General features: G+C 42.1%; 1 protein-coding gene across 1 annotated transcript in view; it reads left to right on the top strand.

Moving 5' to 3' along the window:
* Positions 1-25,725, top strand: part of LOC137504243 (protocadherin Fat 4-like) — a 162,106-nt gene that overhangs the window by 45,784 nt on the left and 90,597 nt on the right. Inside the window, exons 9-13 of the mRNA XM_068232389.1 lie at positions 4,149-4,261; positions 13,953-14,126; positions 15,828-15,950; positions 20,260-20,505; positions 23,409-23,507. Coding sequence (XP_068088490.1) covers positions 4,149-4,261; positions 13,953-14,126; positions 15,828-15,950; positions 20,260-20,505; positions 23,409-23,507 — 755 coding nt within the window. The remainder of the gene's footprint in view (positions 1-4,148; positions 4,262-13,952; positions 14,127-15,827; positions 15,951-20,259; positions 20,506-23,408; positions 23,508-25,725) is intronic.

The raw sequence follows: 25,725 nt of genomic DNA on the forward strand, positions 1-25,725 counted from the left end.
GCTTTATATTTAGTGAGCACTGTCTATATGGGGGAGGGGGGTGGTGCAGGATTTGATCACTGTTGCCTTCACAGCTCACAGGGAGTTTGTTTTACTCAAGACACGGTGGCTGGTGGTGGCAATTGAGCTACCTGTTAACGCATCTTTAGCCTGTCTTATTGCAGGTGCATGAGGCGGACATTGAAGGAGTTTGAATTCTATTCACAATCTACCACTTGTTGCGCAGTAGATGATCTTCATCTACACTTCTTGTACTGCTACGCACCCACAGGATTGTGTCTGATAGATTGGACTTGACTTTTTGTGTTCATCGTGAAGGCTTAACGCTACTGTTTTCATCAACAAATAGTGGGGTGGAAACAATAGGAAGGGAAACACAAGAGTTAGTGGATGAAGCTGTGAAGCCTCCATTGCAACCTACAGCAAATGATAGGCCTATCTGAATAGATGTGCTTTGAGAGTATGTTTGAAGGTTTCCAGGCTCGGAGCATGACGGACAGGCTGTGGGAAGGAGTTCCAGGGGAGAGGGATCACTTGTGAGAAGTCCTGAATGCAGGAGTACAAGGAGATGACCAAACTAGAGGACAATGACAAAAGGGTCTTCTGGGAGGAGTGAAGGTTCCAAGCGGGATGGTATCTGGAGATTAATAAGGAAATGTGGCAACTTGTGTAGACCTTTGCATGATAGCGTGAGGAGTTTATTTGGATCCTTTGGGTAATTCGTAACCAATGGAAAGATTGGCTGAGTGGGGCTGCCTCAGAGGATCGGGAGGAGAGGTGAATAAGATGGGCAGAAGAGTTTAGTAGGGACTGGAGAGATATTAGTTTGCTTTTTGGTAGACCACAGTTTAGGGTGTTACAGTAGTCAAAACAGGATATGATTAGAGCATGTGAAAGCATTTTGGTTGCCTCTTCTAAAAGGAAGGGATGTATTCTGGAAATGTTTCTGAAATGGAAGTAACAGGATATAGCTAATGTCTAATATATGGTCTAATTGATAGTTCAGAGTCCAGAATTAGCCACAGACGTGAAGTTTAAGGAAACAGGATGACATGAATGTAAATACAGCGGATAGACCGATAACATTGTGGAGAGGTCGGGAGCTGAAAAATAGATTTGGGTGTTGTCAGCATAGAGGTGGTATTGAAAACCAAAAGAGCTTATTATTTGTCCCAGGCCATGAGTGTAAATGGAAAAGATGAGAGGTCTTAGGACGGACCTTGTGGGACTCCAACAGAGTGTGGGTGTTTGGAGGAGTTGGTATTGGATTAGGAAGCATCAAAGGATCTTAAAGAGACTCTGAAGCTGATTTAAATACTTGTTTTTTCCTATTTGCAATAAGCAATATGTGCAGTGCTGAAACGCCACATTACAGCGGCAGAACAAGGGCTTTATACCCCCCAAATCCCAGGGGAAAAAATTCTTGACTTTCCAGATCATGGATTTTGCTGCCCAGGGGAGGCAGAGCTTTGTGCTGTAGCTCTGCCTCTACTGGAGTCAATGCTGTGTGGATCTCCGCCTCTCCCCGCCCCCTCAGTGAAAGAAGATGGGGTGGGGAGAGGCAGCGATCTTCAGAGATTGACTCCGGTAGAGGCAGAGCTACAGAGCAAAGCTCTCCTCTACCAGGAAGCTCTCCCCGATTTTTGCCCCGAGGATTTGGGGGGTATAAAGCCCTCATTCTGCCGCTGTAATGCGGCAATTCAGCACTGCACATATTGCTTATTGCAAATAACAGGACAAAACAAGTATTTAAATTGGCTTCAGACTCTCTTTTTAATGTTGAAGGGTATCAATAAAATAAAATTCCACAGCATTGGATATACCATGGCAATGTCATCAAAAGGTGGAGAAAATATGGGACAACAAAGACATTGCCAAGAACTGGGCGTGCCGCCAATACTTATGAAAAGGTGCAGCAAAAAGTTGTCAGGGAGGTTGATAAAGAGACCTACAGCAGCTCTGAAGGCATTGCTCTGGTTGTGTGTACTAAGTGAGACAACAATCTGTCATATTATCAATTTGTCTGGACTATGCGGTTAAAAGACAGAAGCCTTTTCTTACAAAAAAAAAAGAAAGTTTAAAGGCCCAGCTAAAATTAGCAATAAAAGACAGCAAGCCTCTTAAAAGCATGTGAGAATATGTGTTGTGGTCTAATTAAACCAAGGTTGAACTTTTTAGCCACAATTGCAAGAGGCATGGTACAAAACCAACACTTCACGTCACCAAAAGAACACCATACACAAGTGAAGCATGGTGGCAGTATCATGCTTTGCGGTTGCTTTTCTTTACCTGGAACTTTAGCCAAGGGAGAGGCAATTATGAACAGTTTCAAATACTGGCCACTTTTTAGCCAACAACTTTCAGGTGCCTGCTTGAAAGCTGAAGATGAATATAAATTGCGCCCCAGACATACATCCAAATCATTAAAAGAATATCTTTACCAGAAGAAAATTAAAGTTTTGGAATGGAGCAGCCAGGGCCAAGACCTAGATCTAATAATCTGACTGCTTTGGAATTATTATTTAGGGAGAAGTAACAAAAATTGCCAACTCAATATGTACCATGCTGACAGACTGTTAGACAAGAAGACTGAATTATATAATTGAATCCAAAAGCGCTTCCAAAAAGTGTTTAAAGTGAACAAGAGACAAAGCACCCTCATGTATTATTACCATATATATCAGTGGGGACATTAGAGAAAACACCTACCCTGCTCTCTGTTTCATTCTTCACTGCTCAGCCTGCCTGTTATCAGCCCTAATAAAATCCCATACTGAGCATTCAGTCTGACTTTGCTCAGGAATCATTATAGCTGAGTCTGTCTTCTCTGATGTCTTTTCAAGCCCAAGCCCAATCCCTAGGCCTTCTCAAAGGACTAGAGGACATGATCTGCACATGGAGGAAAAACGTTTTAGCCATTTATTTAGGAAAGGGTTCTTTACAGTAAGAGTGATTAAGATGTGGAATGCATTGCCACAGGAAGTCGTTATGGCAAACGCTATACCTGCATTTAAAGGGGGCTTAGATGCTTTCCTTGCGTTGAAAGACATCCATGGCTACAATTACTAGGTAATGCCTAATGATGTTGAGGGATTTTATCTGATTGCCATCTGGAGTCGGGAAGGAATTTTTCCCTTTAGGGGCTAATTGCACCATGCCTTGTAAGGGTTTTTTCGCCTTCCTCTGGATCAACAGGGATATGTGAGAGAGCAGGCTGGTGTTGTACTTTATACTGGTTGAACTCGATGGACGTATGTCTTTTTTCAACCAAAATAACTATGTAAGCCTGCCCCCTTCTGGCTCTGCTATAATGACTCAGCTATAATGATTCCTGAGCAAAGCCAGACTAAATGCTCAGTCGGGGATTTTATTAGCTCAATCACAAGAAAATGTATGCGTGCTCTACACCAAGCTTAACCCTTTCAAGTCTAGCTGTGCAAATCTGGCTAAAATGGCTTACCAAGAGACATGCTCACGCTGAAATGCATCTGCTTTCGCATGCCAAACTTTGCAGGGTCAAAAACCAATACCGCGAAGCGGTTGCCCTGCGGGAATTAGTTCATGCTATACAGCACTATCCAGGAGCGCCTCGGGGAGGCTTCCCATTGCCCCCATACAACCGGGGGGGCTGCGGGGCCCCAGGCTCTCTCACTGCCTAGGGACCACAGCAACACCCCGGAGGTGGAGGCTGGGTAGCGCAGACGACCCCCCCAAGCGTGGATTTTATTAGGGCTGTTAAGAAGCAAGCTGTGCAGTGCAGAATGAAACAGAAAGCAGGGTAGGCGTTTTCTCTAATGTTCCCACTGATATATATGGTAAAATACACGAGGGTGCTTCATCTCTGGTTCACTTTAAGAATTTGCACGCTTATGCAACCAGCTTATTGTACGCTTTTGTTTTTTGTATTTTTTTCAACAAGTGTATAGATGGGAAAAGCAATTTAAGGGGTGTATACAATTTGTATACCTACTGAAAAGGCGGTAGTCTGGGAGAATACTAACTGGCACCAGTTATGGCGAGAAGAGAGAGAAGATATACAGTGCCTCTGTTTAGGGTCCTGTGCTCTGCAACCCTCCAGTGCCCTAGCCTGCTTCTTATCCAGCTTATGCTTAAAAACGGCCGTGCATATCATTGTTGCTCTCTTGCAGTTTACCCGGAGGAGTATAGAAATGCTGTGTCCATCGACAAATCTGGAGGAGTTCTTTCCCTCACCAGAGATATAGACAGAGAGTTGGTATCACTCATCACAGTATACATTAAGGTATTTTGTTGTCTTGAAATCTATACCTTTTTTATTATTATTTTAGTTTTATATAGAGTGGAATGGGCCATCATCTGTTTTGCACTTGCTTACGTTGCTGTATTTTTCGGAATATAAGATGCACTTGAAAAGATGAAAAATTATCTTACTTCCTGATCACGTCCCTTTCAGTGGAGATCTGATTTATATTGAATACACAGCTGCTTATTATAATTGTATTCCTTAGAAACACAGTTATAAAATGTGATAAAAATCGAATTCTTTAAAACATTCTGTTTTCACAATATTAAAAGTGTAAGTACCACATGCACTTGGCCAGCTCCTCACCACAAACTCCATTTTTTCTCCTCGTTCCTCCTTCATGACTTGCCGCACTTGCAGCTTTATCCAACATCTTCCCCATGTTCTGTTAGTACTTGCTGTGATTGGGGCAGGGTCAAAACTCTGACTGCAATCCTCTGGCTGTTACTCGATAGGGAGATATGTCAGATTGCAGCTTATCTGTTCCCCATAAAGGGAACTGACTGATGGTGGCCACTAATGATCCAATCTTTGTCATCCACCAAATCTATGCCATCTTACCAAATCTATGTAGTATAAGGGTAAATTGAGTGAATATGCTGAATGAATACTTCAGGCAGTTACCTTATATTACATAGAAATGGTAAGATTGGATGAAAAAGATTGGATCATTAGTGGCCACCTTGACTGTGATCTGTTGCCACAGTTTCATTCTTAAAGGACCACTGTCGTAACAATCGAAAAATGTAAAATCTATGTAAAGAGATACAGATAAGAGGTACATTTCTTCCAGCGTAAAATGAGCCATAAATTACTTTTCTCCTATGTTGCTGTCACTTACAGTAAGTAGTAGAAATCTGATAGAACCGACAGGTTTTGGACTAGCTCATCTCCTCATGGGCGGTTCTCAGGATTTTCTTTATCTTCAAAAGTACTTCGTGAATGGCAGTTGCTCAGTCCAACTGCCAACACAATGTACGGTGAGCAGGGAGGCTGGCCAGCATCTTTGTATAAATCCTTTTCAGGGAGTATCCTTATAAAGAATAAAGGCCATGCTGAGAATCCCCTATGGAGAGATGGACTAGCCCAAAACCTGTCAGTAATGTCAGATTTCTAGTACCTACTGTAAGTGACAGTAACATAGGAGAGAAGCAATATATGGCTCATTTTACTCAGGAAGAAACATACTTCTTATTGGTATGTTTACATATATTTTAACCACTTTACCCCCCGCGGTACAGATATCTCCCTTTTTCCATCCTTATAAAACCAAGGGACGGAGATATCCGCACCTCCCGCGCTACCGCCGCTGTCCACGCTCTCACCACTCGTGCACGCTGCCGCCCGCTCGCCCGGAGATCAATGAACGGGAAAATCCATTCCCGTTCGTTGATCTAAGCCCCCGCAATGATCTGCTGCTTGTATGAGAAACAGCGCGATCATTGTGATTTTCCCAGCCTCATAGTGCTTTCTGTAAGCGTCCTTCCGGACGCTTACAGGTCGCGTGAACAAAACATCATTGTGGCCATCTTGTGGCCAAATAGTAAAACTACACCCTAAAGTATTTTACATATACAAATACATCAGTTTTACACAATAAATTAACTCATTACCTCCCACACTCCCCAATTATTTTTTTTTGTAATTAAAAAAAAACGGGAAAAAATACAATAAAAAAAACAACAACAAATAGTTACCTTAGGGACTGAACTTTTTAAATATTTATGTCAAAAGGGTATAACACTGTTACTTTATAAACTATGGGCTTGTAATTAGGGATGGGTGCAAAACTGAAAAAAATGCACCTTTATTTCCAAATAAAATATTGGCGCCAAACATTGTGATAGGGACATAATTTAAAATAACCAGGACAAATGGGCAAATACATTTCATGGGTTTTAATTACAGTAGCATGCATTATTTAAAAACTATAATGGCCGAAAACTGAAAAATAATGATTTTTTTCCCACATTTTTTCCTATTTTCCCATTAAAACACATTTAGAATAAAATAATTCTTGGCATAATGTCCCACCTAAAGAAAGCCTAATTAGTGGCGAAAAAACAAGATCTAGTTAATTTCATTGCGATAAGTAATAATAAAGTTATAGACGAATGAATGGAAGGAGCGCTGAAAAGTGAAAATTGCTCTGGTGTTTCAGGGGTAAAACCCCTCAGTAGTGAAGTGGTTTAGTTTTTACGACAGTGTTCCTTTAATATTGCAAAACAACATTTGCGCAATTTTTTTTTTATCGTTAGGAATCAAATCACAATAATTTTTGTTTAAAGTTTTTGTAGTTTAAAAACTTTTTTTTTAAGTTACATGTTTACTTTAAAGCAGACTTTAACTTCCACCTTGTTCTAAGATATTATTTTTCTTGCCAACTAGGTGATGTTAAAGGAAAATAACTTACTCAATGAGACTTCTGCAATTCGTGCCAATGAAAATGAAATCTTTATTCACTCAGCTGAGGACCCTTTTATATACCAGCATTTATTAAAGGAGAAACAGGCTAGCTGCAGCCTGGCCAGTCACAAAAGGGTGGAGACTTCCTTCCTCTGTTGATCTTTATACCCCAGTTAACATGCTAATATATTCCTCCCTCCAAACAGTCTGTAGTCCCATGAGTCCAATGAGCAATGTCCAGTTTCTTCTTCTGGGTGTGTCCGGTCCTCCTCTGTGTCCTTCATAAATAATTTAGAAGTCAACAGGAACAAGAAATCTTCTGTTCACCAGTTTCCTGTTTCGTTTCTCTCAGAGTCGCTCTCACCTTCAGGAAACTGGTTTAGACTGGCCCCTTCAACCTACTCATTCTGCGCCTGGCACAGAATGACACTGGGGGGAGGTTTGAAGGTTGTTCTGGTCTTTTACTGTGAAGGAATATAGAAAGCTGTGCACAGTGAATGGTTCAAAACATATATATAACATATATTCAGTGATATCGTGATAACTCCTTGGTTAACAATAATCCTTTTACTTAAAGTGTCACTCTAACACAATAATCTAATCTTGTGCATGTGGTCTGTATAGCCACATAGGTTACACAGGATATACATAAAGATTAACAGATTAATTATAAAATTCTTTCCACATTTCCCTCCTGTTTATAATTAATACTGTGGGTTGTGGCTTGATTATATATGAATATAAAAAAGAATATTTACATTCACATTTCTGTGCTTATGCTTACTTAAGCCTCAGGTATCTGCAAATGTGTCTCCACTACAGGGGTTAGAGGTTCAAGCAAACACAGCCTTCTATTCCCCTTTGCTGCAAATGGGTATGCACTACAGCAAATCAGGGCATAGAAGTGAAATGATCAAAAAACAAAAATCAGGCTCTGGCCGTGAGCTGGAATTATTGCCTCACACGTTGGCCTGGCCATCTCCCTCCAGCATACCATCATAATCTCCTCCCAAATCACCGTATGCTTCTTCATCATGCTGTGCTAAGGCTGCATACATAGTAGTACTCATATGCTTATCTATCAACCTTGCAAAAAATGTTCTCAGCATTGGAAAAATACAGCAGGCTAGTAGGAACAGAACCATAAGAACAGTTAGAAATGCGATACCAAAACTCTGAAAAAATGAAGTCCAGCTTCCAAACCAGTTCTGTAACCAGTCTGTTATTGGGTTTGAAACACCTGAGTTTCGTTTCAGCTCTTCGGATAGGTCTTTTAACTGCTGAAGAGCCACTGTCACTTTTCCATCAGGGGATGTATTATCTGGAATGTAGGTACAACATTGTTCCCCAAAAAATTCACATACACCCCCTTTCTCTGCCAACAGCATATCTAATGCAATTCTATTCTGCAATGCTGTTAATGATGTTGCTTTCAGTTGCTCTGCCAAACCTTCGATAGCATCTCTAGCATAATTAACAAATCTCTGCTGATTGTAGTAAATGTAATTAATCCAATCTACATTTTTGTTAACTGTTGGCCATAGGAAAATGGACTCAAACCCTGCAGCAATTTGGTTCCTAGCCTTGAACTCGTCTGGCACCCCTCTGGGGACCCCTATTGCATCAATATATACATATGGGTCCAGACTCCCTTTTGGTGCACACAACCCTTTCCATTCTGGTGGCAATGATGATTCTGCTTTGTTGGGTTCACAAGTCCACCAAGTATCTTCTAACTGCCATTTTGTTCCTAGGCTCAACCCTTTATCGTTGGTTATTTCCACTATTTCTCCACAATACTTGATCATCGGATGGTTACTGGGGGCAGATCTATCATAGCACGTAAGATTGCTGGCTGTAGCAAATGCACGCTGTGGCGTGCCTGGTACCTTCATACGGACTCTCTCTGTGGTACCGTTCCATGGTTGATTCACACTTATCATACTTTGTATCATACATTCTAATTCAGACTCACTCGCCACTACTGGTACCAGAGCAATCTGCGGTCTAGCCGCTGCACACACAATACAGTCAGACACATTCACTCGGTACATTCACTCGGTTTGCAGTACAAATTGCCAAAGTAATCCAAAAAATTAAAAATTTCACCGGTCACTTGAACTTTATTACTAGTCACGTTCATCTTGTTAATACTGTCCGGTGGGGATGGGTCAGTAGTCTCTTTGTCTATCCTGTCATTGCTGTTCAATGGAGGTCGTTTAGTCATTGTCATTGTCATTCCAGGGCTCTTCTTCTTCTTTAAAAATGCTATGGCTTTAACCCAACTTCCCCTATGTAGCCTTTTTAGGTATCTGTTCCACCTTTTTTATCTCCTTTTCACCATGGTTCAAGATAAAGAACTACACCTGTGCCTTAGGAAGAATCCTCTAATATCTTCCCACAGCCTTTGAGATCGTGGTCGCACTGAGGCTCAAGCAAATGTTCCCGTCGCCTCAGGATCTCAAATTTCCGCCCCTCTTTACCCCGTGGTGCTAACTATCAAGAACAGATTGTATCTGGCTACTGTTTTTAAAAGGGAATGACCGCTAAGCGTTCTTCTTGAGCAAAATTCAAACAACATTTCTCTTGTTTCAAAAGCCACCGAAACTTTGTGTGAGTGTTCGTAGCAAGCTGTGGCTCTGGATCTTTTAATCAATCTGGATTCGGAAGGCCCATGTGCGCCCTCTTGCAATGGCTTAAATGTTCCCATGTGGTTTTATTCTAATTTAGCCACTATCCCTCCTGTTGACACATGTAAGACTCATGTGTCATCACCACAAATAAATTGGACAAAATCAGTCAAAAGAAGGTTAGTAGGTCAGCAGTGTACAGAGCGACCTGTAGGTAAAGTCTTAGGCTGCAAGTCAGCAGAGGGAGTTGTAGTTGTCAGGACTGCCAAGTCGTTGCCACGGGAGATGGTGAGGGGACTGGGATGTTGCACACATGTGAATGTCCAGTGTTGTGGGAGCCCGGAGAACATCCATGGTCTGTGGGACGGGTGGGCTCCTCAGTTGCTGACACCTAACCCTGCGGACGCCACTAAGCTGCAAACGTATGCATGATGGGAAAGCATACAGACTGTTCGTGGAAACAGTGGGGGACGGAATCCCATATAACAGGGTAAGTAATAAACACACAGCTTGAGCAAAGACGCAGAAAGAAGCTTATCTATTCCACGATGTTCTTCAGCTCACTACTGTAAGACCAGGACAATCATTGGTGTATTCCCTCCTATGCACATAGAACTGATCCACAAAGATTTATTAATTGCCTTGCGGACAAGTCACTGCGCGCAGATGCGGACGGGAGACACATCCTCTGGTCAATAAACAACACAGAAAACAAAAGTACTGGGGCCAGGGTGGTGCAGCTTTTTTGGACAATGAAGACGTAAATGCCCAAGCAAACTGGCTGTGCAGCATAGGCGGGGGGGGGGGGGGGATGGATGGATGGAGCTGGTGGGATGGGGTGGGGCTGGTGGGGGGTGGGGTGGGGCTGGTGGGGCTGGTGGGGAGTGGGGTGGGGCTGGGGGTGGGGGTGGGGTGGGGCTGGTGGGGGTGGGGTTGGGCTCTTGGCAGAGAACTACAATCATGCATTCCTCTCTGCAGTCGCCATTAGACAAGGCATTGTAGTCAAAATATTTCTATCAAAGTCATTTTACTGAACTTCTTCTAACATATCCATGAATTATAAAAATTTTAATCAGGTGTCAATCAAAACAGTCAATCAGTCGATGACAATGACCCACATACTACAGCAATACAGTAATCAATTGTTCCCAGAAACAAAAACAGAAATCATCATATTTACTCTTATAATTGAAAGTAATATTTGCGGGGTTTCTCTTTTTCTTTTCTTTTTTTTTTTAATATCCCGCATTCTGGATTTCACAAAATATATACATTAACTTCTTGCAAACAAACCTTTCATCTTGCTACATGCATTCTCTCAAATCACTCTGTTCCGCTCCAACACACATACACACATCTAGGCTGGGATTAGTAGTCCATGAGGCCTCTTGCCCCCTCCTCAGAAATATGGGCGTAACCCATACCTTCACACAGATCCCAGGCAGAAACTCCACTCGAATTTCACAAAATTTAACATTACAAACACATTCCAAGTGACCGACATTCACAAACAATTGCAGACAGTAAAAATGCTTTTAAATCCCCAATCTTCAGACAAAACATCAGACAAACAGAGTATAAAACTTTGTACAGACACTTCTATACTTGTAGAAAATACACAAACAACAAACAAACAAACAGACAAACAGCAGCTCATAACTTGTGGATTTCCCCTATAGCCCCCCTCCTCCTCCCCCTTTGCTGGATACTTATACATCACAGGGAGCTCTGGCGATTTAATTTTCAGAGCTTGGAATTTCCAGCTTCACATCTTACACACCACAACGTAACATACCATTTTCATCAATCATTCACTTACTCATTTGCTTTCAACTAGGGCACAAATTAGTACCCTTAACCACACTTGTCACTTAGTAACCTTGGTGTCTGTCAGGACACTGCTGGACTAGATGATCCTTTTTTCCACATAAAAAAAAAAACATTCTCCGCGTTGTTTGCGACCTTTATAATCCCTATATCTGCGCCCTTGTGGGCGAAGTGTATGCCCATTATCATTCATGTAACAGCCACTTTCATCATCATCACAATCATAACCATGTGTAGCAACTTTCTTCCCTTTCTCTTTGTCTCTTAATCACACATACAGGGTGCCGGGTGCTTTTTAGAAAATCACTCGGTTCGCAGATTCTACGATCCACAACATATTGTGTGACACACTTGCACAATCCTTCAGTCAAAACCTCACGTACAGCAATCCTACACCGTTCATAAGGGGAATCTGTTGTTTCAGCAGCAGGGGGAGCGCTATACCTCTATATTTACTAAAAACCTCCATCACTTTATCCAGTAGCTCATCTATATCTAATCCATGTATATCATATTCCACCTCATATGTCTGGGAGGTCCCATCCACCTTTCGTGGGAGGGGCTGGGTTTGGTTTTGGGGAGGGTGCTGGGGAACCTGACATACAGTAGATGGTACCTCCTCCAAGTCTTTGTTCTCCGTACTTGGCCCCTCCTCATATATGCCTCTAGTAGCCATCTTTGAGCTTCTGTTAAACAATATTATTTTTCTAAAATCACATTACCCTGAACATCTCCTTTAATTTGAGAAACAAGTTTCTTTACAGCTGTCAAAATGCAGATACCCTAAAAACCTATATTTATTTCCCCACAGGCTGCGATATTTTACCCAATTTGTTTTTTTACTTTTTCCTACGCATAACACATACATCATTAATGGCCATAACTTTGCTTGCACCTTGCCCCATTGATCTATATACAGCACTATGATGTAACACTTCCTGCTGTTTCAATCCCGTTCACTCACTTATTGTTGGATTTACAATGTCCCGCGGTCCCCTCCCGGAATATACTGCCTTCTATGCACAAAGATGTAACAATTCCTGCATTTACAGCGCAAAGATCTTACAATTCCCGCTGAGGCAGAGTGCCTGCACTAAGATGGAAACATTCCTGCCAAGGCACCTCGAGGGCTGCAGCTGAGACCTGGACAACACTCAACGTGATGAACCTCTGTGTGGGCTAATCTCGACTGAAGTACAGAAACAATCTGTGATCTAGATCCACTCCGATATTACTGCCTGTTACGCGGCTGTGTTCTATTACAAAAACGTACAATTCCGCTGAGGCACACGGTAGCTTAGGAAACTGACCACAGATTGTGTCATACAAAACAATATAACAACACATCAAAACTTATACTCTAATTTTGCGCAGCCCTGTGTATGAGAAGTTACAGAAATAAAAGGTAGTACTTACAATTAAGAAGCTTTCAGGACACCCGAGAAGTTTGTTTTAGAATCCTAAGCAGGCGATTTCACCGACCTTGGCTGAAGAAGTCTCACGGTTCGAAATAAACCGTACGTCACAAAGACGTGAGCTCTAGTTGCGTTTGGCCACCTGTTTTTGAAGGAAACGTAGTCCCGGTGGACTTTCACCAGCTTTTTTTATCAGATTCGCCAGTCGCAAACGCGCTCCTAGGACTCACCTCTCTGTGACTATAGGTTTTCCGGTTCGATGAAGACCAGATGTTAAAGGAAAATAACTTACTCAATGAGACTTCTGCAATTCGTGCCAATGAAAATGAAATCTTTATTCACTCAGCTGAGGACCCTTTTATATACCAGCATTTATTAAAGGAGAAACAAGCTAGCTGCAGCCTGGCCAGTCACAAAAGGGTGGAGACTTCCTTCCTCTGTTGATCTTTATACCCCAGTTAACATGCTAATATATTCCTCCCTCCAAGCAGTCTGTAGTCCCATGAGTCCAATGAGCAATGTCCAGTTTCTTCTTCTGGGTGTGTCCGGTCCTCCTCTGTGTCCTTCATAAATAATTTAGAAGTCAACAGGAACAAGAAATCTTCTGTTCACCAGTTTCCTGTTTCGTTTCTCTCAGAGTCGCTCTAAACCTTCAGGATACTGGTTTAGACTGGCCCCTTCAACCTGCTCATTCTGCGCCTGGCACAGAATGACACTGGGGGGAGGTTTGAAGGTTGTTCTGGTCTTTTACTGTGAAGGAATATAGAAAGCTGTGCACAGTGAATGGTTCAAAACATATATATAACATATATTCAGTGATATCGTGATAACTCCTTGGTTAACAATAATCCTTTTACTTAAAGTGTCACTCTAACACAATAATCTAATCTTGTGCATGTGGTCTGTATAGCCACATAGGTTACACAGGATATACATAAAGATTAACAGATTAATTATAAAATTCTTTCCACAGTATCTGTTTATTTCTGGGTATATTCAGTATTCACCTGTTTAGGTGAGAATTTGGTTTAGTCATTCTCCTGTTCTGAAGTAAGGCCATCATCTTTGATACACTATTAACTTAACTTATCGATAAAGAATTGAAAAAAAATAAATAAGAACACATGCTACGTCTATTGTGGAGATGTAGAGAAGCAAAAAGTGGGTGGGGCTGCCAGCAGTCTCTGGTAGATACTTCTATGAATGTTAAACACATGATCAGGATCCTTACAGGTTGTTTTATACATTAAAGAACATTTTTTAAAGAAAATAACAGAATAAAACCAAGTAAAAGTGAGTGCTGCTGAATGGTTATGACTTTTGCAAACTTCTATTCCTGGGGTTATGTGCACTTTAAATATATGTTATACTCCCCAACTTTATTCTTTTTAGGCTGCTCAGAAAGATAATTATCTTAAAACTGCTGATTCTGTAGTAATGATCAACATTCTGGATGAAAATGACAACCCTCCTCAGTTTTCAAAATCTATCTACGAAACCTCTGTACTTGAAAATGTACCTCCTGGAGCAGAAATACTGGTAGTCACGGTCACTGACAAGGATGGGGTATGTTATTTGTATTCTGTGTCTAGTCATAGCCCTTGCACGAGGAGCCCACTGCTTACACCACATTATTTGTTAGGAGGACCTTATCAGTCAAGATATTATTTTTTTTAAGTGAACATATATTTATTTTATTCAAACAGATTCTATGTTGTTTTTTTATCTTTCTTTTTTTTTTCCCTTCAACTAGTTTCGGACATACACTGTGACTGTTGAAATCTATGCCCTGTTTGCACATCTTATCTCTGCCAGGGCTTAGATTTTAGTATCCCATGCACTGGCCTCTATCACGCTTCTGCCGCCCCTTATTCAGCTTTCTGATGACAGCTGAGCTCCGGGTAGGAAGGATCGATGACGGAGCGGAATGTGCATGACGTCACACAGCGGGCGGGGAGCGGCGGCGTCTTTAAAGAAGTTTGCCTCTGCTGGGCCAAGATGATCAGCTGGACAGATCGATTGCCAAGCGGCGGTCGCTGGTCGGGGGCCTGATACACATGCCTGACTAAAGTCGGCCGAGGCAGCCGATAACGACCGCCTAAGCCGATGATAGTCAGGTGTGCGTACAGAGGTCACTGACCAGCGAAAGCCATTTGGCAATTGATCTCCCCTGTGGATCAACCAGGCCAGGCGGCGGCCAACTTCTTTGAAGACGCCGCTCTCTCGGCTGCTGTGTGATGTCACACACATGCCGCTTCATTCCCCCCTTCCCCCCCCCCCCCCCCGCGCATAGCAACAGAACGCGGTGTTGGCTACACAGTTGACACGCGTTTGTACAAGTTGGCCAGGCGATGTCATCCAAGAGGATCGGGTCACCATCCCCGACAGGCGACATTTATTGTTAGGTGTGTACGCACCTTTAGACAAATTCCTTATATTTTTGATGTTTTGATCACACATGTAATGGCACCTATCTTTGTGGCAGGTTTTTCTCATACTAAATGTATCTACACACACGAGTACTTTTGTCCTCCGGGTTCCATTCCTCGGGCAACAATACGGGGCAGAGTTCTGTACAGACACATCATTAGCCTGCAGGCTAGCAATGTGTTCTGTTGCTATGGATGAGGGTGGAGGGACAGTGCATGGCACATGACAGAGGGGGAATGGTAAGGAGAAAAACAATGCCTTGGCCTATGCTAAGATGAGACAATAGGCCAATTCTGATCTCTTGGCGATACATTGGCCAACCTACTCACTCGAAGCCCAAATAGATACTGTGGGGTCTCTTATATCAGGATCTAGGGAAATTTAGCTATACCACAGGATATTTTAAATTGTGCATGATGTTTACATACTATTGTATATTTTATTGACTACTGGCAAGTTAATGTTTTACTAATAAATAAAATCACTCACATTAAAGGACAACTGAAGCAAAAGGAGTATGGAAGCTGCCATATTTATTTCCTTTTAAGCAATACCATTTGCCTGTCTAACCTGCTGATCATTTGCCTCTAATGCTTTTAGCCACAGACCCTGAACAAGCATGCAGCAGATCAAGAGTTTCTGACAGTATTGTCAGATTGGAATAGATTAGCTACATGCTTGTTTCTGGTGTGATTCAGACACTACTACAGCCAAATAGATCAGCAGGGCTGCCAGGCAACTGGTATTATTTAAAAGGTTATAAATATGGCAGCCTCCATATCCCTTTCACTTCAGTTGTCCTTTAACCGCTCAATTGTGGCTTATTATTGTTTGAAGGAAGGACAGACCAGCCATCATTTTACAACGAATAACACTATGTTCAGTGTGGACAATTATGGAGTGATGCATTTGGTTCATGGAGAACTGGACAGAGAATTAACACCACAAGTATTTGTAAAGGTACATTGTTTCTTGTGAACATTATTCTTCATGAATTGATTTCTTACAGAAAGCATGTTAGATTGTACACTGTTTTCAGCAAGTTGCTTCTCCTCTCTAGTAATATTCTAGTGATAGTTTGTCTTAAGTTTGTAATGTAATATAGTAGAGTCTCCTTCATCCGGCACAGGTGGGAATGGATATGTGTAATTTCTGGTGGCTTAAAGGGAACCAGAGAGGAATGCTTCGGTAAAATAGAAAAAAGATTTTATACATACCTGGGGCTTCTTCCAGCCCCATAAGCCTGGATCGCTCCCACGCTGCCATCCTCCGCTTCCTGGATCCGCCGGTACCTGGCCCGTCACTTCCGGCGGACGTGGCCAATTGTCCGCATCACAGGGGCTCCCTCCATACCCGTACGCATGCGGCTGCGCAGTAACCAGCCACACACGTACCTGTATGGAGGGAGCCCTCTGTGATGCGGAGAATTGCCCGCGTCCGCCGGCCGACTCGCGGCAAAGACGGGACCCGGTACCGGCGGATCCAGGCAGCAGAGGACGGCGGCGTGGGAGCGATCCAGGCGTATGGGGCGGGAGGAAGCCCCAGGTATGTATAAAACCTTTTCTTCATCCTCTCTGGTTCCCTTTAAAAGCTCAAATAACCGGGGGTGTGTATCAATTTTGGGAAGAGGAAGGCTTGTTGCAATGTTTCTTTCTATGACCCTTCCCTTCTCTCCTCTTCCCTGCCCCATACATTCCCCTTAGAGGGATGGGGTGGGGAAGAGAAGGAAATAGGAGGGGACATAGTGGTAAGTCTGTTTCCTTATCTCTGAAAATTTGACTGAAAGTGAACCTTCAGACTAAAAATCTACTCAGCAGCACTGAAAAGGCTTGGTGTTTCTTTAACAGTTTCACAGCATCAGAACTTTTTTGCTGCACAGAAGAATACTGCACGGGCATTTTTCCCCTGATGCTGTGCAAAGCATGATGGGATTTCTGATGTTGATGTTCTCGTTCTGCTGTTTTAGTGCAAATTTTTTTTTGCAAATATTGAATTTGAGATCTGCGCGCGCAGATGGGAGGGGTGATCAGGACACAGGACAGTTGGAACTGTGTCTCATGCTCCCTGTCACCTCCTTTCAACCAAAAAGATGGCTGCCCCCATGAAATCACAAACATGTGCCTGTTCTTTTAAAACAGGGTGGGTAAGAGATTATATTACCTATCTATTTTAATTAACATAACTAACGTAACTTAATGGCAGTATGTTTGTTTAGGCTGAAGTTCCCCTTTAAAGAGAAACCGTGACCAAGAATTGAACTTCATCCCAATCAGTAGCTGATACCCCCTTTCCCATGAGAAATATTTTCCTTTTTCAAACGGATCATCAGGGGGCGCTGTATGGCTGATATTGTGGTGAAACCCCTCCCACAGGAAACTGCTAGGACCATGGTCCTGGCAGTTTCCTGTCTGTGAACCTTGTTGCATTGTGGGAAATAGCAGTTTACAGCTGTTTCCAACTGCCAAAAAAGCAAGAAGCAGCTATTTCCACTGACATCACCTGCCAGCAGTAAAAATGTCACCATGTGATAAATGTCAGAATGTAAATCGGGGAGAGGAAAGATTTTACAACGAGCAAACACTGACTAAATCATTTATACATACTCTTTGTAAAAATGAAGCACTTTTTTATTACATTATTTTCACTGGAGTTCCTCTTTAAGCTTAGTCAAATTACAGTTGTGATTAGTCACAGATGAGGGCAAATTAGACAGTTTAATGGACCACTATTGCAAAAATCGTAAAATATAACATACATGTAAACATTGAGAAGATCATTTCTTCCAGAGTAAAATGAGCCATAAATTACTATTCTCCTATGTTGCTGTCACTTGCAGTAGGTAGTAGAAATCTGATAGAACTGACAGGTTTTGGACCAGTCTATCTCCTCATGGGGGATTCTCATGGTTTTGTTTATTAACAAAAGTACTTCAAAAAAGTGTGCCGCGACCAGGAAATCTGGCCAGCATCTAGTATAAATCCTTTTCAGGGAATGTCTTTACAAAGAATAAAAACCTTGCTGAGAACCCCCATGAAGAGATGGACTAGTCCACAACCTGTCACTTCTGTCAGATTTTTACTACCTACTGTAAGTGACTGCAACATAGGAAAAAAGTAAATTATGGTTCATTTTACTCTGGAAGAAACATACTTCTAATTTTTATATGTTTACACGTATTTTAAATCTTGCAATTTTTCGAGAAAGTGGTCCTTTAAACTCTCTAAATACGGTACAAACGGTAGATGTTTCTATGTTTTTCTTCAGTCCTATGCTAGAGTTCAGCTGGTCTACTTTAATCCTTATGTAAGGATTTGAACATACAAATTTTGAGAAGACACTTGAAAAGCACTCAAATTTAGGGATAGCTCGCAGACTGTGTTGCAGGGTCATCATTTTGTGAGACATGTTGGGAAAAAAGTCATTTCAAAAATACTTCCTGAATTTTGGACACATTCTTCTGTGGGTGCTTTACTCTGTGCCAGTATCTAAGTGCTGGAATCAGATTCTTATTGGAAGCAAGTTACTGTTAAAAAGCCATTGGTAGACTTTCCACATCATACATTTTTTTTATTGTAGTAGTGAACTGGTTGTAAATTTCCTGCACTGTGACAGTGGGAGTTTTTTTTTGTCATTCAGATGAAAACAAAGTTCAAAGAATTTTACAAACGCATATTAGACAATAAAAATTAGAACTTTTCATCTGCAGTTTCAATGTCATTGATTCAATGTCAGTGGTTGGTAGCAGAGGAATATGGGACAAATACAGCAACAAAGGGATCCAAGTGATGGAAATATGGTCCAGACTTTGATCAGCATGAATGTAAAACATTTTTAGCTAAACCCAAAATTAAACAAGGCAAATTCTGAAAGCAGTTATGCTGATTCGTGTACATTGTGTATTACTGCGGAACTGAAGGTTTCAAATTCTTAAACTCGTTGTGTAGCTGTGCCTGGTTGTAGCTGTGCCTGGTTGTAGCTGTGCCTGGTTGTAGCTGTGCCTGGTTATAGCTGTGCATCTATCCACAAAGGATTAAGACATCTGCTGCTTTGATATGTTTCTGGTATTGAAGTCTAACAATTGCTCACTGCATACTACTTGAAAACTTAAAGCGGATTCGAGATGAAAAACTAACTATAACAAGTAACTTATCTATATATATATCTTATCTAAAGTTTAGATGGTTTACACAGCAAATTCAGCTGCAAACAGCTTTAACGGTATATGATTATTTCTTCCTGTGATGCAATGAGAGCAGCCATATTCTGCTTGTCATCACACATGCAAGCTGCTCTGCATCTCCACCACTCAGCCTGTGAAAACTCCACTCCCCTCTCCTCCTCTTTCCTCCCCTCCACGCCCCCTTGTCTCTGAAATATCTGGCTGGTAACGTCTCCTCCTTCGGGAAAAGCCTCCTCCTCCTCACCAGACTGAGCTCCCATGAGCACTTGCTACATGGGACTCAGAATGCCTAGGCGCTGGAGGAGCTGTGGGCGAGGCTTGTTTAGTTAATAGGTAATTAAGGTATTAAAACAAAACAAAAAAGTATTTCGCTTGATGCATTCCCTATAAACTATATATAAACTAAACAATTATGCAATGAGTAAAAGTTTATCTTGGACCCACTTTAACAATTTTTCTTGTTCAGTTTTGGATTTAGATGGGAGTTAAACGTTGACAGCAGAAGCACCAGTCCTGAAATAATTTTATAAAAAAATTATTTTTTTCCTATTTAAGTGCTCTGTATTATCCTGTCTGTACTCTCCCTGTTTTCATTTTTTTTGTTTTTTGTTTTTTTGCTTTTTATACCTTTAGCACAATGATGCAATACAATAGTTGAATAGTTTATTTTGTCCATTAAGTTATATTTCATACCTATACCTTCAAACTTTTTGAGATGAGAAAGAAGGATATTTTAAGACACGCCCCTGCTTACCGCTAGCCATGCATACCACTAAAAATTCATAAGCAAAACTGTTATTTTAGAATTTAAACCACACTTGTCTTTTCTACATGATTAGTTTTTCTTCATATTAACATGTGAAATTAAGAATTATATCAATTTAAAGGACGGAAATAAAGTTTAGAATCAATTCAGTACAAAATACATATATTTCCATAGATCTGTACATGAGTCCTGAAAAGAGGGGCAGATGAGGAGGAAAGAGGGACAGAGGGATTTAGTTTCCTAAAGAGGGACTGGCCCTCCAAAAGAGGGACAGTTGTGAGCAATGTTCATACCCTCTCTGAAACCTGTTTCATTCTTTTCAGATCTGGGTTTTTGATGCCGAGTCTGACAGGCTGAATTCCAGCGCAGTGGTTATTATCAATCTCATGGACATCAATGATAATAATCCAGAGTTCCAGAACCTGCCTCTGCTGTTCTCGGTTCCTGAGGGCGAGTATACCATGCTGGTTCCAGTCGGAGAAGTGATTGTAACTGACCGTGATGCTGGAATAAATGGGCAAGTTACAGTCTCCTCTGTTAATGGAAACAAGATGTTCATCATACACCAAGTAAGAATATTGACATCCAACATTTGTGTAATGTCACTTTTCTTGTTAGAGAAATCCTACTATGGTAGTTTTCTAGTGCAGCATAGAGCCACTGGGGTAAATAGATCAGGGAAATTGGCATGAGCTGCACAAAGCAGAAAGCATTGCAGCTGGGAATTAGTCACCTGCTGTAATTAGCAAATAGACACATCCAGTTATCCTTGTGCCATGAAAAATACTGAGGCATGATTGAGGCTATTTCTGCAGCTACAATACTAAGAAGTTGGAATAATGTTGGTGAAGTTCATGGGAACGTACAGATTTAAACATGGCCGGTTCGCCCATGAGGTGGGGTGAGGCGGGTTCCTCAGGTGGCAAAGAGTGGGGGGAGGGGAGCACCTGCCTGGCTGTGGGTGTAGGGGGCCGATGAGCAGGAAGGGGGTATTGGGCACAGCGGCGGGGAGGGGGTCTGACCCCCCTCCCTCACCTGGGTCCCCCGATCTGCGCTCCTCCTCTAGCTTTTAACTGCAACAGCGAGCGTATTAATAGGAGGCAGCGGGCGGGAATGACTCACCTCTTCCACGTTCCAGCGTGCATTCCACTCTCGTCAATTTTTGCAATTGCGCCCACTGTATTGTAAGTGGACGGCATTGCAGGATGTGACGAGAGTGGAACGCACTCTGTGCACAAAACCTGCCCTACCTACATCTCAGAGCTTGTTCACAAGTATACACCAGGTCGCCCCCTCCAACGACCTTCGCCTCACCACCCCACGCATTTCACACTCCCATGCCCGCCTACAGGATTTCTCAAGAGCTGCCCCCACCCTCTGGAATGCCCTTCCACCACCCATCAGACTTGCTCCCTCTTTCAACACATTCAAGCAAGCGCTCAAAACCCACCTCTTTATGATGGCCTACCCACCTCCTACCACACAGTAACTCTCTAAGGAATATTTAACAGCCCCCCCCCCCTAGTGTTTCCACCCCTCCCTTTAGATTGTAAGCCTCTGGCAGGGTCCTCCACTCCCTAGTGTAATCTACAGGATCATGTGCTCCTGTCCTATGACAGCCTGTACTTGTATTACTGGGCCTACGTAACCAGCCCATATTGCATGATCATGTATTTTGTACAATTTGTATGTATAACTTTGTTCTATGTGTATAACCCTATGTATGTCATCCTTGTATCATTGTATATATTTATTGTCCAGCGCTGCGTAATATGTTGGCGCTTTATAAATACAATAAATAATAATAATAATAATAATAATAATAATAATAATAACACACTTTGGAACGCGGAAGAGGTGAGTCATCCCTGCCTGCTGCCTCCTATTAATACGCTGCTGCTGCAGTTAAAAGCCAGAGGGGGAGCGCAGATTGGCGGACCCAGGTGAGGGAGGGGGGTCTGACCCCCTTCCCCGCATCTGTGCCCAATACCCCCTTCCTGCCCGCTACCCCCTCCAGCTTAGCGGCCCCCACACCCACGACTTGGGGGAGGGGGGGGGGGGTTCTACCGGCAATGGATTTAAACTGACAATTTTCACGAAGGTGTTTACTGCATTAGTAAAGGGTGACATCTTTTGAAAGTACAGTTTAAAAAGAGTAAGTGAACACAGTTTCTACACAGAAGTGCTTCCCAGCTTCTAACAATTGTGGGTGGGGGCTGAATCCTTTCAGGGCCTTTTTCCACTGCTGCATTTAGATCCAAAAATGATATTGCTCGCCATTTGCGGTTATCATTTGCTCTGCCCTGTTCTCACTGAAGAGAATTGATTTTCACCCAAACGTTGGACATGCTGCTTTTCTCCTGAATTTGTGGTTGAGTTAAGTCAACACTAGCGCAAGAAAATCACATAGCAAATACAGTATTATGTTGTTGCAATTTCCCTATGTCATTTTTCCCTCCTACAAAAAGTTGGAAAATCGCGAAGTGAGACTTGTCCGATTACAAGAAAAATCGCTCAACAGAAAATCGCATGTTGGAAATAAGGGAAAGAGCCCTTATTGATAGAGAGCTGGCATGCACCTGTCACTAACTGGTGTAATATATTTCCAGCCAACTGGAAAGTCGGGGGAACAAGTTCTATTTACTCTACCTGAGGTACTTACCTGGGGCTTCTTTCAGCCCCTCGTAGCTTTACAGGTCCCTTGGTTTCCTGCCTATTCACAACATTGTGCCGCTGTGCACCGACTATCCATGTGCGCCCTCACCTGTGTGCCGCCTTGCCCGCACTCCTGGAACAGGTAGAGCTCTCTGCATGTGCAGTTTAAGTCTTTACAAATTGCACATGCACAAAACGCTCCCGGCAACAAGGGCATGATCGAGAAGGTGCATGGCCAGGGCCGCTCATACAAGTAGCCTGTGACTGGTGCAGTCTGCAAGCTTTCAAAGGGGCAAAGTGGCCCAAAGGAGAGGACCAGTAGAAAACTTTGGGACCTGTAAGGCTACAGGGCCTGGAAGAAAATAGAACTTGTTCCCTCCATCTCAAGTACACTTTAAAGCAGACTGCTGTGACTGGAGGATTCACCACAGCGGTGTTTAGACTCACTGAAGAAATAAATAACTCTTTTACACAAAATAGCTGCGTGCCTCTGCTGGGCAGTACTTAGCGCAAACATAGCTGAGTGTGGCCACAGCCACACCCAGACGCAGAACCGCATATCAGATGCTTGCACACATGCATGTTACTGCCATGGTGTTACAAGGTGTTGCTTCCAGTCAACTACATTATACTGCAACCTGAACTGCCCGACAAGCACACAGCTCAGTCTTCCATGTGAAAGAGGCTTTATCATAAATACGTTTTGTCACACTTTGATTTATCTGAGATTATTTTAATGACGATATTTCTCATGTGAGAAAACCTGGTATAGTTTGTACTTTTCACACTTATCTGAGTTTCCTGCTTTCCCTTTTAGAATGGGACAATTCTTGTGACTGGATCCTTGGACAGAGAAACTAAGGACAAATATGCAATCTCCTTAGCAGCATCAGATAAAGGAGAGCCGCCAAGAAAGGTAATGAGAGAGTTTATATAAAATCATTATCAGAGGGCTACCCCAGCCAAAATATTACTTAGAAAAATTACAAATTTATAACGTGCTGAATTTCATTTTTTGTCACCAGTAGACAATTTAATTTAGCAAATCAGATGTGGGATAATGTATCCAGTCTATGAGGACAAAGGTGCTCAGAAAATGGTTGCCAGGACCCATAAACAAAGGCGACGTTTCCCTGGACACAAGGTTCAGCCTCAGAATAAGAAGAGAAAGAAAAAAACATACTAGGGGGAGTTGGATAGGCGCTGCTGATTGCTTTCCTGCTGCTACCTCTTCAATATGGAGTCACCCCTTTACCCCAAAAAATAGGAGATACTGTAAAAAACACACTAACAGGAGCGCTGAATTAAAATGATTGTAAATTTATTAGTGCTAAGTATCCTCAAATAGGTGGATTATTTATTTCCGTATACCTTAAATGAATTAAAACGTTATACACCATGCAAGCTTATTTCCATACATCCAATAATAATAAAAAAATATCACTTTATGAAAAAAAAAGTCCGTATTAGTAGTTATAAGTCAGTTATCACTGTAGTATATATAATTTCAAAAGCTATCGCCAAGTTCCAAAGGTCTCAATTGGTATACATCAATTGAGACCTTTGGAACTTGGTGATATCTTTTGAAGTTATATATACTACAGTGAGAACTGTTTTATAAATACTAATATGGTCTTTTTTTTTTTCAAAAAGTGATCTTTTTCCTTTTTTCCCCTTTTTAATAACATAAGCATATTTTTTAAAGGGGACACCAGATTGCTGAAATCGTTGTGAAAATAATCGGTGTGTAAATAATCCACCTATTTGAGGATACTCAGCACTAATATATTTACAATCATTTTAATTCAGCGCTTCTCTTAGTTTCTTTTTTAAAGAAAAAAATATAGTTATGTCTGGTTGCTGAAGTATCAGGGCCCCTTCACAATATCATCCCAATACGATGCAAGCACATGTTATGGGGGTTTCACCAGCAGCGTAACTACAAATCATGGGGCCCCCCAATGTTCACTCCCTTTACTTTGTCCACTCCCTGGTGACCCTCACACCCCGGGGGGCATCTTGCAAGGGACATAAGACAGCGGTGGCCATCATAATCTTCACATCCATAAAAAGTGTAGTCGCAAAAACACCTGATCTGAAGGATGAACCCCTTTATTGGAGGGAGTGAAGTAGTGGCTGGGGCCCCCACGCAGCTCTGCTCCCCCACCCCCCCAACTGTTCCCCTTCAGTTACACCCCTGGCTTTCACATTAAAGAGGAACTTTAATCAAGGATTGAACTTCATCCCAATCAGTAGCTGATACCCCCTTTCCCACAAGAATTCTTTACCTTTTTTCGAATAGATCATCAGGGGGTCTGTATGGCTGATATTGTGGTGAAACCCCTCCCACAGTGTGATGTCATGACCATGGCCCTGACAGTTTGCTGTCTGTAAACCGCATTGCATTGTAAAAAATAGCAGCTTTTTCCAAAGGGCCCTAACTTAACATGTAGTAATTAAGTTCTATTACATTACCAAATGTGTGATTTTCTCCCCAGGTCAGTGCGGATTTTTGTGCACGTTTTGTTTGCATTGACACATGCATTCATTTTTAAAAACATGGATGTATCACAACTGAAATTTGCCTCGTAATGTGCAAGAGTCCATGGAAGTCTACATAAACCACAATGCATATTGTGTGAGAGGACCCCAAGTCCAATAGAGATGATCAATAAGGTGCAAATATTTCCAGCTTACATGAAAATGTCATGTAAATTGTATGCATTTTGGAAATGGGACAAACAAATGAATTTCCTGTCTATTTTGATTGGTCCAGTTGCAAGATGCACACAATTTACATGCCATCCAGAATTATTATTTGCATCTCACTGACCATCCCTTTTTATCAGATGCCCTCATCTATACACAATGCAAGTGCAGAATCACATATAGGCATCTTCCCAACCAAATCTTATTGGAAATTGCGGAGCAAAATGGTCTGTACACGCAGATAGGCACCCAGTATAACAAGTTAGAACTCTTTACCAGTCATGCTCAACTTCTACCCGGGAGAAATCCGGATAGTTGCTATGGGGATAACTCCCAGGAATGCTGGGCGTGGCGGTCAATCTTACATGAATTACGTCTACATCGGGTCCATACACGTCGCCTCCCACCATGCGCTCCAAGCGACG

Source organism: Hyperolius riggenbachi, chromosome 4 (assembly GCF_040937935.1).
Source record: "Hyperolius riggenbachi isolate aHypRig1 chromosome 4, aHypRig1.pri, whole genome shotgun sequence".
Lineage (NCBI taxonomy): Eukaryota > Metazoa > Chordata > Amphibia > Anura > Hyperoliidae > Hyperolius > Hyperolius riggenbachi.